This window comes from Salvia splendens, chromosome 15 (genome assembly GCF_004379255.2).
Source record: "Salvia splendens isolate huo1 chromosome 15, SspV2, whole genome shotgun sequence".
Lineage (NCBI taxonomy): Eukaryota > Viridiplantae > Streptophyta > Magnoliopsida > Lamiales > Lamiaceae > Salvia > Salvia splendens.
The window spans coordinates 13405799-13423204 of record NC_056046.1 but is presented as its reverse complement, the minus strand read 5'-3'; the positions used below and the strand labels follow the sequence as shown (position 1 = coordinate 13423204).

The following is a 17406-nucleotide window of genomic DNA, read 5'->3' as shown; positions in this document are numbered from 1 at the left end:
AATAAAGGCAATCCACTTCAAGAACTTATATGTATATGTGCATGTACTCAAAGATCCAAGTACATACGAGAAATATATTTAACAAATCCAAAAAATCAACTAAATGAAGTCGATATAGCATATGCGGGAGATATACCAGCTTAAGCATAATTTATCATTCAAGCAGTTTAGAAACGAACCACTGAATCAGTTTTGAAGAAGAATACTTCATTCCACTTCACGAATATAATGTCTGAAGATTCAGAACCTCTTGGCTCAATTCCACAAGTTCGCGCACTTTGTTGGTTTAGGTGTGATTGACTAAGTTGACTCTGATTTTTAAAAACATGGACAGCAACACTGAATTGATGTGAGGATAGACCCTCAAGCTTCAAGAGCTGCGCAATCAAATAAATAGACAGAAGCATCATGAGAAAGATCAATAACATATATGATCGTCTGATGTTGCATGGACATTGTAATTCATAAGAACTGAGACCCAAAGTTTTAAAAGCCTTTAAATCTCAACGCATGAATCATAAAAACATATAAATTATATTTAATGTATAATAAAACACATAAAAACATGCTCCTTTCATCCCATAAAAACATGCACAAACCTTTTGGGCACAAGTGTTAAGAAATTTAGTGTTGTCTGTACTGTTAGTGGAGAAAGGGTCATACTTTAGTGTTATTTGTATTGTGAGTGGAAGAAGGGGCCCACTTTAAAGGTATTGTTATGTAATGTGATAGCTTTGAAGGGGTATTAATGCAAAAAAGGGAAAAAGGGAAGAAATGGATGTTTTTATGGCACGACAAATAATGAATATAAGCATGTTTTTATGGGACAAAGGGAGTAGCAAATATATGAAAACACATAATTAGACAGAGAGAGATGTGAGAGGAGCGAGAGTACTGAATCAGAACGTGGGGTTTGCGTTCCAATTTATAGTCATTTTTCCTTTAATCCTTTTAATTAGAGCTATTTTTACACATGCCACTTGAAATTGATGCTTGGAGCCTAAAACGTGAAACCATTCGTTTTCAATCCACACAAAACCCAAAACGAATGCAAAAAGAAATTCATGTGGTTTTTTTCGAGCCTTGTGCTCCTTACAAATGCTTTTTTAAACCATGTTAATAACTACACTTGAGGAAAATCCTCACATCAAATCACTGCCCCGAAAATTGTTAACCAGGATGACAACCAACTAGTACATAGAACTTGTATACGGTATCACTGCATGCTCAAGTCAATAACTAAATCTCATTAAGGCAGTGAAGACGTTGAACTCAAACAAACAGCATTTCCAAAAACATGCATCAGTTATCACCAAAATGTTGGTAGGGACCATCGTTTAGAACCACATTTCAAGAATGTATGTTTTTCAACCAGAGAAGGAAAATCCATGATCAGATGATAATCACAATTAAATGCACATGCTGATAGCATGTATATTAATTCATCGAGTGATCTGAGGGCCAATTAAGCAGTAAACTAGACTCGATCTTCCGTCATTAGAAAATTTGGAGTATCGTGTTAATTTTACATATCCAATCTACTTATCTTTAAGTACCCTCACCCCCCTACACACACATTGAAATTTAAGCAAAAATACGAAACTTTATACTGCAACATACGTCATCAGTAAATAAGAGTTCAGTGTTGCTCAGTCACACAAGTTAAAACTCGGCCATAAATTTTCCACACATAATCCACATAAAAATATTCATCTTCGCATGTCCATTTCAAGTCATCAGTAACACCACATGTATAAATCAGAAGAAAATCCAGACAGGAACGCACCTCAGCTTCAGCCACAATTATGGTTACCATGAGTCGGAGCTTCTTAAGAAGATCTCCTTTCAGATGAGAGTCCAGCATGTTCTTTGGAACAGGCAGTTTAAGGGCCTTCCTGTCTCCGGCTGGCATTTCAATTATATCAGGGAGTCCCCGGACTCCAGAGGCCCTGATAAAAATGTCCTTTCCAAGCTTATTCTGGGGTACAATGTAGTGATGTTTTCTTTGATGGACAGCAGTCATTGATCTGGTTTCACAAGAGGGAGAACTTGCTTCCTGTTAACAAATTTAAGACTTTCACCGGTAATGGTAATATTATTTGATAAGTCTCCCTCTCTGATGGACAGATTGCTCAGTACTCTACCAAGTTACAGAAATCCTATATCTAGCACTAATGGACATGGCAACAAAAAGAAACTAAATATCTAAAACAGGAGACGAAGAAATATACCTCCCATGACTCTTGGCCATGACTAAGATTGTTCCAGCTTGCATAGGCTTGTAAAATCATATTTGCATTTGAAACAGACACATTCAGGTTGAGATCTCTTGTCGAAGTGATTCGTAACTCCGAAGCCACACCAGGAGCATTAGGGTTATATTGGTACCTATGAAAAGTGAAAACAACTGTTAATGATAACCCTGCCGCCCCCCAAAGAATAGATAAAGGTTAAAAAAGAAATAGAACAATATTAGATAGACGAAGGATGTGCATGAGAGAATAAAGAGACTAGAGAGGCCATCACTATAGTTACCGCCATTACATCCAACAGCTTTATACGGCCACACTACAGTTGAATAATAGATAATAAAAAAAAGTAAGGGCAAATCGTTATCCACATCACTATGAAAGTCAAATGCATGACAAAATGTACATAATAACAATTTCTTACTTGCAAGAAATTACGAGAGTGAGTGATACTAAGTTCCTCTTTTAACATTTCCTTACCATATGAGGCAATATATTTATCTAGAGGACAAAGAAAAGGAAAACATGTATCTGGACATTGTAATGCCAAAGACAACTATGCACAGTTATTCCATCTGTATTAATTACTCTATGCTACATAATTCTACCACCAATTAGGGAAGGATGATGAAAGATTTAAACTAGTAAAAGCTTACCTCAATGATCCATCAACTGGTTCGACAAGAGGCTCCCATGAATCATATTTATCATTGAATGACCTTGCAGCTAAAGAGAATGTAACACTAGAATTCTGGCTATCGGGTCTCCCATGCAAGGTGAATCCTATGCCACTCAGAGAAATATTACAAAGTGGGACTATCTGCAGAGTGAAAACAATAGTTAGGATGGCAAGCAAAAACAAATATATAAATAAATAATCCGGCCCCATAGAAGGAATTTATCTCTCACACATATAGAGATCTAACATATGAAATTTTAGGAGCACAAATGAACAAGCACAGTTAAGTACAAATAGACAAGAATGAACACGTAAAGGCACAAGTCAAAGTGCATGTGAGAATGTCAGTAGACAAAAGAGTAGATGAAGACTAAACATGATTAGGATTTCAACTCATATTCACAAACACAGATTTCAGTGAAGTATACAATTCAATAAGTATATATAAAAAATATGTGAAAGCAAATCAACTTCAGCATTTAAGGAAGGCTTCAATGCCCACAGCATGATATTTTTTACTATTTAAGGGATTAAAGCTGCAAACGTACTCAGAACTCAAGCATAGTATAAGTCACGAACTTACCACACCACCATAGTCATCAAATAGTGCTGCAGAGAAAGTTCTTATTTCTGCATCGATCAAAGTATCATCTGAACCACTTGGTATGTCCGGACCACTGAGTTTTAAAGCTAACCTCTTAGGAGGTTTTTTTAATCCATTCCTCACAATGAAGGTTCCCAATTCATTTCCAACTGTCCATACACTAAATTGTGCTTCCATATACCTGGAGTCAGATGTGTCCCATATACTTGCATCCAAAAACTGATCTGTTGAGACCATATCAGCACGAATGCATCTTAATGATGTGAAATCTGATTGCTTGGGTTTGCCTTTACTAGCAACACATCCTAATGTAACAAAACCAGGTGGAGCCTGAGGCATCCAGAAAGATATATTATCCATTTTCCTTTGCTTTTTTATTTGTCCAACAAGCTGAAAATCAGAAGGTGATTTATACAGGTCATAATCTTCTGAATCTTGGAGAACAATGCAAGTATTTGGTGGTTCATACCTGAAAAGAATTGAAAGAATAAGTATCACTTTGCACTATAATACAAAGTAGATAGACTTAGTAAGGTTTAGGAAAAGGTGAGTTAGTACCCTTGAACTGCAATATCACCAAAATATACCATTCCTTCTGAGACTACAGGACGCCAGATAGATAACTTTTTTCTTGATCCAGAACCTTGGTTCCACCATATTAACTGGAAGGAAGCAACTGCTTCAATCCTCCTCCTAGAATTTACAGTTGATGACCTTTCTGATTCAATAGTATTGTTACCCAAAGAGCTAGAAGCTTGATCAGAGCCTTTCACCTCTTGAGAAGAATTTCCCCGATAACCCAAGTAAAAATGACGTAATTCATACGCTCTATTCGTCAAACTCAAAGTGGCAGGATCAGCAGATAGAAATGCTCCAATAGAATTATCAACCCGCCAGAATGCCAAGTTTGGGCACCTATAGTCAAACCTCAAAAATCAAAAAGTGGTTACACGAACTGAGAAAAGAGCATAATTAAAGTGGTCGGTCATCATAAAATTAGGATCCATTCCTTGTCACACATATTCACTTGTAGCATACCATATTTCAATGGACTGGCATTGTTTTCTACTGTGTGTCCATTCTTACAATCATGGCTTTTTCCAAAATAAAATTTTGTTGTTCAGCATCTTGAACTAGTCACCTCTTCGAGGGTATTGTTAAAAGATCATCAATGAGTGAGTGCAAAAGGCGGCACTATTTGTTACTTTTGAAATATTAAAGTACAGACTATGATCTAAGCTCAAAAGTGAGAGGTGTAAATCAGGCATTACTCATCAGCAAATTCAAGTACCCAAGAAAGCAAACAAAGAACACAAAAAGATATACCATACCCAGAGAATGACCCAACAACAATGCAATCTCTCAATCCACAAGGAGAAACTAAATACTCCGAAATACAGAAGACTGAAGAAACAGGAGGCTGTGCCCTTCCTGGAGAAGCCACACAACCCATTGCAACATAGCCTCTTGGGGCTTCAGGAAACCAAATTGAGCACACTGCTTCTCCCTTAGAGCAGCCTTCATCAACAGTCAATTCAGTAATACCTGAGCCTTCAGCCGGAAGGACGGGTGAAGGAGGCCAAATCAGCTTAAAAGATTTTGGCCTCTTAACATGTATTAAGCTAGTATTAACAGCAACGACACCTTTAGTTGGTGGCTTGTCACTGTCAAAGGAGGAATCAAGACTTAATGTTTTTGTATGGATTATAAAGGGTGAAAGTGAGGGGAATATAGAAGATTAGAAGTTGACTAACACCGGAGTCAAATAGTCGCCAAGCACAGCAAAACCAGATGGAGCCTGAGGTCTCCACAATGTATAAACTTGTTCACTGGCAGGACCTGCATGATGCAAATTGGTAATTTGAAAGCTTAAGGAGAAACAAAATGAAATGTATACAAATAACACAGTTGATTTCTTTGTCAAATTCATACAATAAACTTACTTTTTATGGTTCCAATTTTGTCAAATTCTGAACATAAAACAGTTGATTTCTTTGACGTGGTTCTTAAAAATGACAAGATATCCTCTTCAACAGCCAAAAACAATCTCAAGATGCTGAATGAGAAATTCATGAATATGTCTGAAACCACCAACTTTACGTTTGTTTTTCCAGAAGCATTAGTGAATTTTACAGATGCATCAAAAGGCTCCAAAATCTTCACTCCATTGCTCTCCAAGGTTAAACCAAGAATTTCTGCATTCATTTCTGTTGTATTTCCATTTGAAATAAGCCTGCACAAGCATTGTGATAGAGTAAAGGCCGGAAATCACATTGAGCACAAGATGAGTCGTTAAACTGGCTCATAAAAACAGTCGCACGCACGCACAACCTGTTTGATAAAAGACCACAACTAAACAATATCAGAACTGGAAGAAACTCTCGACTTTATTGAATTGAAACGAAACGGAACAGGAATGAAGATAATAAAAAGAAATCCTCACAAGGAGGCCTGCGTCTAAATGCCCTAGGAACTGACTTTCCAAGATGCCTCGTCTATCCCAGAGTCTCTCAATATATAGGTGAGTGAAGTGCTAAAATTCAGGAAACAAAATAACAATAATACTGAGTAACAGCAGCCGAGATCTTTATGCTATCCGCAACAACTTCAATCCACCGAATTCTCTGAGTTTGTTGGCCAAACAACCTGCCTATCCCCGCGCTTGTAGACGCGCCACTCCGTATCACATTGAGTAACACATTTTCCATTATTACATTTGACGACGATAATGGTTAAGGACATTAAAGACATACAGAGTCATACCACTCTAGCATTCACATTATCAAAATAAACAACTTCAACGGTGTATATGTTATCCGCTAATCCTGGTGAATTTTCTTGTGTCAATTTCATAGATAGTTAATGCACAATTGATGTGAATGAAGCCATCTTGTATAGGATGCCCATAAAAAATCCTCCAATAGACCTATCTTGTCAAATTTAGCCAAAATTCAAATATCCTTTAACAAGAAGTTGAATAAAGACCTACTCCTATTTAGTTACCTCTTACAGAGATTTAATAGCAATTATTCTGATCAACAGATTCAACACGTTAAATCCCTTGTCCAATTTTATCAGTTGACTTTCATTATCCTATAGGCATAAAGTTGCTACAAAAAGTCAAGGGGTGGAACCAATTGATGAAGTCAAGAGAGATGTATTGATTAAATGACTGTCCAACCAATTTAAATTAATACTCCATCCGTCTGTGAAAAGTTATCCACTTTGCTTTTTTTCTATTTTTGGTAAATGGGCTCCACTTTCCGCTAACTCTTTACACTCACATTCTATTATAAAATTAATACTATAAATGTGGGACCCTCATTCCACTAACCTTTTCAACTCACTTTTCTTCAAATTTCTTAAAACCCGCGCCAAGTCAAACTTGGACAATATTTCATGGACGGAGGGAGTAAAACTTAAAAATCGAAAGAACAAGAAATCAGGTAAAACTCCATCCTAGCATTAAGCGGCAGTTGTTTCTTAGTAATCCCACTATGCCCTACCCATGATTGTACTAGGCTATTAATAGTCAGATGTCAGAACCAGCCCACGGGCCCTAATCTCACACAAGCATCAAATACTCACAATTGTTCACCCCTGAGATGCCACAGCACACCACTGGTACACTCAAAGGGATGGTTTGCAAAAAATCGTTGTAGCAAATACTCAGGCTCAAAGGAATATGCTAGAGTGGAATTTACTCGAGCAAAAATGGATACTTATAACTAAATAATCTTATAGAAAATGGATTCAAGGAAGTGCTTTTGTCAATTCTGTACTAGATATTGTTAAATATCAGATGCTGTACTGGATCATTTTGAGAAGATGTTGCATACAAGTGTAATGAAGGCATAGCTGTAGAATAAGAAGTCAACAGACTATGGAACGTCACCTGCAGGATGCGTCCATCTGTGCATGCAAAAGCTTGTTAGAGAGGATCTGTTCCTCTGCATTTCTTGATTTACTGTAGAAGGTGAGCTCAGGACCAATAGCCTGAAATAAACATTGTATCATCAAATCTTAAAAAGCATCATACATGTGTCCATCCATTCTTAATGACCTCCCAAACGTGTGAATTCAAGATATAGATAGTGCATAGATGCACAGAAAATAACAATTCTATGCACTAACATTATTATTAAATTCATATACCAACATACAACATTGCAACTGAGAGAAAAATTCGAAATATCTTCTTAGTTGCCTTTGGCAACATCTAAGAAAATGTTTTACTAAATAGCTTATTTTGAAAAATACCACTTTTTGTTACTCCCATCATTTTCAGAAGCATGCAAGAAATGTTTTTCAAAGCAAATTTTTCTACACCTTCAATCTAATCTAATAATGTGATGTGGCCAAACCTTCTATTTTGAGGTGAAACGCCTTGGATAAAGGTCTTCATATCCACAATGGGAACTCATTAGTATTACATTAATTTATTTATTTCAACGGAAATTATTAGTAGTTACTCCCTTTGTCCCTGAAAAGTATGAACTATTTCCTTATTAGTTTATCCCTGAAAAGTATGAACTTTCTAATTTTGGAATAGTTAAACAACACATTACCCCTACAAATCATATTATTTACAACTTATATTATTACACTACACCACTAATGATGAGGAGCCCACTCTCCACTAACACTACTTACACTATCATTTATCTATCCCTTTTACTTTACCAATTATATATTAAAATCCGTGTCGAACCAAATGTTCATACTTTTGAATGCATCTTGAAGCCTCATCCCAAAGATGAAAGTGACACCAATGATACAATCCTCGTTTCATTCTGAATAAACAAATAATAACATATTTTATTTTGGGACTTCCAAAAGAAAATCATAATTACAAATTCAGCACGCTAGATTGCTGTAAATGTCAGTTGTAAATCTACATATTAAAAAATTCAGATCGGTATGTAGTATGTACTCCAGTAAATATCATAAATAAATAAATATGTTAAGAATCTATACAAATAACTAGTCAAAATATAATGAAAGTTACAAAAGACCATGTTATTATGATTGATCTATTCTCTTGCGTATCATGTGTAGGGTTTAGAGTGTCGAAGGAGCTAGGGATTTTCCGTCTGATTTTGACACTCAAGCGACCCGCCCTACTATACATCGATGGAAAGGTTAGATTTTTCTAAGCAGTGTCAGAAAAATGGGGATGGATTGTTTGGAGAATAATGTCCATTATCATTGTCGGCAAGTGTTCTTTTCTTAAGAGGATTAATAATGGTTCCCCATTAACCGCGCGGACAAGGTAACTCGAACCCTTGACTTATTGGTTGGAGGGAAAACGCCTTACCAACTAAGACACACTTCATCACCATTGTTGTTGGTAAGTTTGGATGCAAAGGAAATACGAGATTTTTAGATGTGTAAAATCATATGGTCATGTTGGGGCAGATTCAGGCTTAAAGTAGACAAGTCGACTTCAAATGCCGGAGCTTCAAGGAATTTTCGATTAATGATGTTATTAGAATTTAGAGCCCAGTGTTTTAGACTTGATTTCTTCTGTTGTGACTTTTGGGGGGATGTTTACTGTTAAGAATATTAGTATCCCACATCGGTAGTGTGACATAGTCCAGCTTAGTCTCTTGTACTATATATATGTGGCCTATGTTGAGTAATGAACTACACCAACACCTACTACTCTTCTCTACTATGTCTATATACTTCTCCACATATATCTAAAATTTATTGTTCTGCATGGTATCAGAGCGGATTCGAATCCGTCTCTAGAAAATTAGGATTTCCAATAAAAAAATAAAAGAAATTAGGGTTTCTTCCGCTGCCCGCTCTACTATCCCCACTCTGCTCTTCCGTCGCTGCTCTACTCTACCCGAAATTATGTTTTGTTCTGCTCTACTGCGCTACTCTGCCCAAACTAGGGTTTACGGTGTTGTTGCTCTACTATGCTCATCTACTACTCTGCCCATTAGGGAAGAGCAACTGTGAAATAAGGCAGAGTATCCCGTTGTCACTTCTACCCTGCATCTGCTACTACTGCTGCAATTAGGCAGAGTATACAGTTTTCACTTCTACCCTGCATCTGCTAGACTGCTACTACTGCTACAGTTGCCACTACTACTACCCTGCATCTGCTACTCCTGCTACAGTTGTTACTACTACCCTATAGCTGCTACTCTGCTACAACTACTACTACTACTGCCCCACAGTTGCGACTTCTGCTATAGTTTCAGCTACTACTACTATTGCAGCCGATGTCTTCATTACACTGTTGGGGGAAAGATTTATGAGAACTTTGGACCAAGCTGGACATGATTGATATAGATGTTCCAGCTTGAGGGGGAGTGTTAAGAATATTAGTAGTGTTAAGAATATAAGTATCCCACATCAGTGGTGTGACATAGTCTAGCTTAGTCTTTTGTACTATATATATGTAGCCTATGTTGAGTAATGAACTACACCAACACCTACTACTCTTCTCACTATGTCAATATACTTCTCCACATATATCTATAATTTATTGTTCTACATTTGCATTGAGTGATAGGAAACTAATAAAAATAATCCAACCTAATCCACCGTTTACTTAGATGGACTTTGATGGATTGATTCATTTTGGGCTTGTTCGACCATCTTGTCCTTCAAATACTCATATCTTATGTTTTACCATCTATCAATACTCAAAGTAAACGTCCCCTTAGACAAAATCTTGTGACAATTTTTACCGAATGAACTCTACAATTTTTTAAACAATTTGAATCTGGTGATAGGAACACAAAAACTATGAGTGCAGTATACTTAGACGTATGAGCAAATGATGAAAGTTTAAAAGAGGAGGATACGATGATGATAATGATGATGATGATGATGATGACGACGTTGCGATCTCACATTTAAAATGCTAACTTTTGAAACACAATTACCCAATAGAATATTAAATATTTATTATTATATTGACAATTGCATCTGGTGCCAAGACCTTTTTATTCTCTCTTCTTGGGATAGAGGCCTAACGGAAGTAGCAAATATTTTGCTTAATATCCACTCCATATCCCCTGTGGAGACTATTTCTAAAGCACCAAATTCAAGATATGCCACTGCATCTTGGCTAAACATAAAAGTGCTCTTATTTAATAAAAAATCAGGCTCAATAAAATGTGAAACCAAATGTGTGTTTATCTAGAATTGTACCTGCAATTCAAAAACCAATTCTGAGGGTCGGGCAGAAACAGTATTTTGTGATACTGGAGTAACATGGCTTCCACCTGAAGAGTGATGAGTTGGGCTTGCATTTTCCCCCTCCAAAAATACATTATCCACCTCACTAGCTGAATAGCTGCTGTTTGCTCCAAGAAAAACACATGAATCTAAGTACGATCCAATCTGGAGAAGTGGGAAAAGAGAAATATCAGATGCAACTGATCCATAGAATTTAGATAGAACAAAAGAAGGGGGATCTCATTAAGATGTAGCGATGAAGTACCTTGATTGTAACATTCCGAAATTGTAGTCTCTTTCCATTCCCCACATAAACTAAAGGTTCTATACTCGGATCTGAAATATCTAATCCATGTCTATCCTTCAAATACAAAACCCCACCTCCTCCATCATATATGAAAAGGTCCAATCTATCATCATCAGCAACCAAAGGCTTCTTCGGAGAAATAGAGAATTCGTCGAAGGGTTGATGAAAAACTGGCTGGTCAATTATGAGTGCATGCACAGAAGGTGAAAAGTTTGCATTATCATCATATAACACTTCCCCACGAACAGTCGGGACAAAAAACTCAGCAATGTCTAGCAAAAAGTCAAGTGCAACAAGCAACTGAGGCCTCTGGATGCATAAAGAAACAAATGTGGACTTCTCATAGAATTTGGCATCGAGAATTAGAATTGCTGGAGTGTACTTTCTTGCACCTTCCACCAAAGAATTGCTGTCCACAACATTATGATCTGTGTTATTGAGCATAGTTGCTGTAGGATTGTATTCACCAACATTAGGCTTCCCAACAGCCAACCTGAGCTCCTTTTCTGTTCCTTCGCGGTCATCAACAACAATCAAATCCTTAAGCGTGGTTGACAGAAAGCCTTCCCCAACTGTATTAGATTTATACAGAAGCCATACTCCACGTATCTGAGATACAAAATCTTGTTATACTGTAGAAATTAGAAACCCATAAAATGGAAAGTAACAATACAAGGGAGGTGACCAGACAAACACTAGGAAATAATTCAATGAAAAGAGTACTTGAATAATGATTAGACTACATAACAAAAAAGTAATACTATTATACTAGTAATTAAATAGCATTCAATATAATGCAAGGCTTGCTGAGGCTCGTGATCACTACATTCAGTAACTTCTGGAGAGAACTTGGGTTAGTCAGAATATCAACGTGGACAAAATGTGTATTCCAACAAAAGTCAATATATAGGAATTATTCAGTAATGAATGAAAAAATCGAATGCTTCAAATTTATGCACTTAAACAACAAAGAATCTTGCCATACTGGCATGACACTAATATTTACAGAGACAAATCTGCTGTGTAAGATCTAATAACTGTAACTGTAATCCAAGAAGTGATTCTAGAGACATTCTAAGGGTTGGTAGCACATATTTTCACACATGGCATAACGTTGTTACACTATCCAGAATCCCAGAATGAGGTGTAATAGCCATTGTTGGCAACTGAAACTAAAAATAAAATACTAACTATCCAACATCGGTTAAAGAGATAACTGAAACCACTGTATAGGAACAACTGCCATCATATGGGAAGTTTAAAAGGCATCAATTTACCTGGAGTGTAGCAAGTGATGTATCCCTTGTAATGCCATAATGAAGACTAAGTTCAACCATGTCTATATGCAAAGAAACCTTTGTAGCAATCCATGATTCCTTGGGCTCTGATTTAGATTTTGCAGGATCTAAACTTCGAGTTGCGCTGGATTCCCCCACTTCAATCAAAGAGGATGCAGTTTCGTTTTTAAGTGAAGGCACAAGATTTGGTGTCTCTGAAATATTAGATTGTGCACATTCGATGATAATTTCATATTCTTTGCTGGACAAAGCTGCTTTCAATTCTTCAATCTGAAAAATATTTTAAGGCAGAAGCACAATGTCATTATACTAAATACAATGCAGCATCTTTGAAACTGAGGTTTTTATACCCAAAAGATCGGTACAGACAACAATCAACTAGTCAGGATTTGCAGTAATGAATGATACCGTAATAGTGACTTCTGTACTTGGAACTCTATGCAACAAATCACGGAGAGTTCTCTGAATGACAAGAGAAACACCCTTAACATTTTGAATTATGCTTTCACCTAATACAGACCCGGAACCAACATTTAAGTTGATATCTTCAACCTGAAAAGGAGCACATTTCAGTCAGAAAATTAATCAAACAATGAAAGCAATGCAGCAAGCAATAGAGTTGTTGACATGGAATTCCTCCTAACCAGGTTCAGCTATTGTTTTGGTAGTTAGACCAGCTGACATAGTTTGGATATAAATAACTTTTTCAATAGACCAGCAGAAGAAAGTGGTAAATGATGCCAAGCAGCACTTGCAGCAAAAGCATACAAATTATTGCACCTTCATTGGTGGAGACCTGGCCCCTTAGAGAAGCTACACAAGAATATGCTATGGCAAGAACCAGTGCTAACATAATTTCAATTCATTGCATATGGGTCTTGTAAATCTCATGGATCCAAAGAATCCCAATAGATGTTCCTAACAAACGTTTAATACAATTATGTTCCAAAACTAGATTGATCAATAAGGTGACCAAAATTTGAAATATCAACAACTTGCTATTGTTATTGGGAGCTTGTTGACCTGTATAGTGATTTCAAGACAGTTCAAATGTATGATATATTAGAGATATCTGTTTCTTTTATCATACCTGAGATATCTAAATAACTATTGAGAGAAAACAATGACACAACAAATATTTCAATAATAACAGAACAATTTATTAATAATGACAACAAGAGGATGATGGGAGCAACAGAACTATCTACAACATGCTCCAGTGTCTACCAACTCTACCCAAACCTGAGAGAGAGAGAATGTAAAATCTTTATCAATACTGATCAATGACACAACCTTAAACTTGATTATCCTGTATATCCCCTAGCAACTCTTCATAGTCCTCAAATTTCTAATCAATACTGATCAATGACACAACCTTAAACTTTATTATCCTGTATATCCCCTAGCAACTCTTCATAGTCCTCAAATTTCTAATCAAATTATTCAAATCAACCATCATAATAGTAGAACTGTAGAACAATTACTTTCCATAACCCACAACCTCAACTGTAATTTAAAACCCAAGGTTAGAAGAAACAGAGCAATAACTGACAAAGGAAGCATCCACCATGTGCCTAATTCCTTCAGCTCTCTTACAATAAATTATGACAGAAAGGGCAGCAAAACAAAAAAAAAAAAACAAAGCAAAAAGGAAGGATCCATAACTTTGGAATGACATACACAACACAAATTTCAGAGCAGAAAGTTATTCAGTAACCATTCTGTAACATATATTACCAGTAGGCAACTTGCTCAAAGATATAGCTAAACAAAATCCTTTCTTGTTTTCCATCAGACAAATAAGAAAGCGAATCATTTTGGCAATCAAAAGTTTTCTACAAATATTACTTTCTGTAGTACATAACAAGTACGAATCACAAAAGTATCTTACAAGAATTTGAAGAATGTCCACATGCAATGCTTTCATGTCGCTTCTATTCCCACCAAACCATCTAAACTTGTTCTGAACAGTGATTTGAACTACATCAAGTTTCAAATAGCTGCAAGCAAGGACATAAGATCATGCATGTCAATTATACAAAAAATTAAAAAAAAAATTGTTAATGCAGATAATCAGTATTCATTGCAAATTTTACACTCACTCAGTGCTGTTTGTTCTCTTAGGCATTAAAATAATGGGCTTGTTAAGCGAAAGATCCAATTTAACTGCAGGTGATCCTTCAATTTCACTGCCAGTAAGCCAGTTCTCTGAATTCGCCACTTGATCTTTTATCCAGACAACATCCTTTGAATCAGCAGGAACAAGACCCATAAAGTAACTGACAACCTGTAAATCATTTTGCCCTCCGACACTGAATACATCTTTACAATGGGCTGGATTGCTAACCCAACTAAATGAAACAATAACTGAAAGACTAACAGACCTCTTGGATAAACCGATTCAAATAGATAATTCGGACTTCAGAGAGCTGCCCACGGAGGCTATAGTTATAGCCCTCGTAATCTTCATCATCAGTATGAAATGAACAAAATTCCAGCTGCAGATTGATGAAAAAAAGCTTTTGAATGTTTATGTATAACCATTGTGATAGATATAAGATTATATTATAGGCCAATTGTTGTAGAGAAGTAAAACTATCAAGGAGAAATAACAAAACAGAGAAGTCGGCTGTATCTATGTAATGTGTAAGGTTAAGAACCACAACAAATAACATTTTAAAAGCCTCAACGAATCACAAATTACTGTTTTTCATGCACCAGTACATTACGAAGCACAAAATCTCTCTTTTTTTAAGTTGAAACTGGTGAGTTGTTCAAGAGATATTTTCAGACGGGATACAAATGGAGTAGCTCAAAATCAAAAGTAAAATAAAACATGCGGATCAACAATAGCTTATATAACTGACAGAGAATACTGTCAAGCCAGACTAACACAAAAATTTATTAGCTGAGCCCAAGTATAGTCACATTGACTTCAATAGAAGAAACCACGCGGTGGATATGCCTAAACTTCGAAAAGTCAAACTGAAAAAGCATGCAAAGGTATTAAAATGATAGAATACGGTTAAAAATTCTGGGCTACCTGCACAAAAGAGCTACCACCAGGATTCCTCATGTCACAGGCCCAGAAATACATATGATTGCTCTGAAGACTATCATCACTTATCCTCAGATTCCCAAGGGATGCTTTTATACTAAAAGACGAAGGAAACACCTACCACATGGAAGAAAGTAATTTTAGATTCATCAAGCATAGACGTTAAATTAGTATTCAGATAAGAAGATGGCACACAGACCTTGATATCAGTAAGAAAGCTATCTTGAGCCAAGGAAGCAAGTTTAGAGTCATTTTCCTTCATTAGAAAAATCTCAGCACGTGCCATATTCAGTAGTAAATAGAAAATCACTCTGGATTTCCCCTTCCCCAACAAAGATTCTAGAGGCTCTTCTGCTGGAGCAGACAGTGGCAGCTCATCATTAGAAATTACGTTCTGCGTAGAATGTGGAACAGCAGACGTTGAAGACACATCCTTATGGTCATTGGAGCTCTCCGCTGAAGTGTTTATGGCATCAACGAAATCCATAATAGCTAATATAGTGGGTCTACGACAGTAAAACGTCAGTGTGGAGAGAGTGACTGCAACCTGTACCCAGGGTATTCCAACTATCAAACAACAAAATACAATGAACACAAGCATCGAATGAAAATAAATGATGTATTCCAACTTTCCATGGTATAAACTATAATCTTTAAACCATAAAGCATGGCTCATGCCACTAGTTACAATGAGAATTCAAAATAAAGGTACGGACTGGCTAGACTTTATCAGTCTTGCATGTTGCAACTTATATGAGGGCGCATCGCAGACATTCAAAGAATTAAATAGCAGCATCTCATCATGGAGTGTGTTACTGCCATTTTCACCTGTTCCCTAAGATCAACGTCTAACATCCATTCAGCCCCTCTACCCCCATCTTGGCCTAAAATGGATTGTAGTCATAAAAGCTTGACAAATGCTGATTATGTGAAGATGAAAAGGAAGATCAATTTTGAAGGTACGACCCAACTTTTTCTTAACTGTAAATTAGACCACATTTTAGAGAGACCTGCTGCTCCACATTAAATCTGTGGCTTTCAAACTAGTTGGAAACTCAAAATTGACTTCCCATACCTTTCTAAGTCCGAAGCAGTCATGCATAAGTAATTTTGCTGATGAAGATAAGAAAGATCTTCAACTTTCAAGAAAAGCTTTCTCACGTTTCCATAACCGTTTACAGAGACTAGATAGGAAGAATGGCTTTGAAACCCAGTCATAACATGGAGCTCAAAATGTAATATGAATAAGAAGACATATAATGTGCAAGAATTGGAAAAACCGAGCAATAATTACCAACTTACTTGTTTATCAACATTGGAATAAAGGGGTGAGTTCTGATCAAAAATAACAATCTGAGCTTTGACAAAACTGTCCAGTGAATCACTTGCTCCCACGTCACCAGCTTCCATATGTGTTACACCAAGAGGCAGTAACCCTGCAACACGGCTGAAACATGGGGCCTCCAAGTCGAAGTTATCTGTGATTATTCCTGAACTATCATTTCCCGATGACAGTGGGCTACCAACTGAACTGTTAAGATCCTCAGATGCCTCATAAAACTCATCATCTCCCTCAAGTTGGCCAGGATCATTCCTTGATTGAGTTAGAATATTAACATTATCTAATATGGAAGGTGCATCTGAGCTCCTGATGAATGATCTTGCTATGTAGCAAATCTGAGATGTCCCTTTGCAACAAAATGAGTCCTCTATTTCCAAAGCTTTAAGCACTGTGCCAATGAAAATATCGCTTGCTCTCACAGATAGTTCAACCTGCATCGCATTGATTCATGAAGATCAATGACAGCCCAGTAATGCAGGATAGAGAAAACAGAATAGATTTGAGTATAAGTCTTACTTGTCCACCAATTGCTCGTATCTCAAACAAACGCTTCTCTTCAGCAAGAAGCATCTTCAACAGACTTTGATCGCGCTAATAAAGATTAAGCAGGAGCTCAAATTCAGAGACATAGTAGATGAGTCGTAAGACATATCATTATTTCTCAGAAAA

The 17406-nt window shown here is 36.7% G+C and overlaps 1 protein-coding gene across 1 annotated transcript in view; it reads right to left on the bottom strand.

Moving 5' to 3' along the window:
* LOC121768221 overlaps positions 1–17406 on the bottom strand; it is a 47621-nt gene that overhangs the window by 14119 nt on the left and 16096 nt on the right. Inside the window, 21 exon segments of the mRNA XM_042164648.1 lie at positions 180–377; positions 1787–2056; positions 2232–2388; positions 2906–3069; positions 3512–4001; positions 4091–4447; positions 4864–5196; positions 5287–5371; positions 5476–5765; positions 7428–7528; positions 10706–10948; positions 10950–11648; positions 12317–12607; positions 12746–12889; positions 14229–14337; positions 14440–14624; positions 14722–14835; positions 15381–15512; positions 15595–15942; positions 16698–17168; positions 17254–17328. Of these exon segments, the coding sequence (XP_042020582.1) occupies positions 180–377; positions 1787–2056; positions 2232–2388; positions 2906–3069; positions 3512–4001; positions 4091–4447; positions 4864–5196; positions 5287–5371; positions 5476–5765; positions 7428–7528; positions 10706–10948; positions 10950–11648; positions 12317–12607; positions 12746–12889; positions 14229–14337; positions 14440–14624; positions 14722–14835; positions 15381–15512; positions 15595–15942; positions 16698–17168; positions 17254–17328 (5256 nt within the window).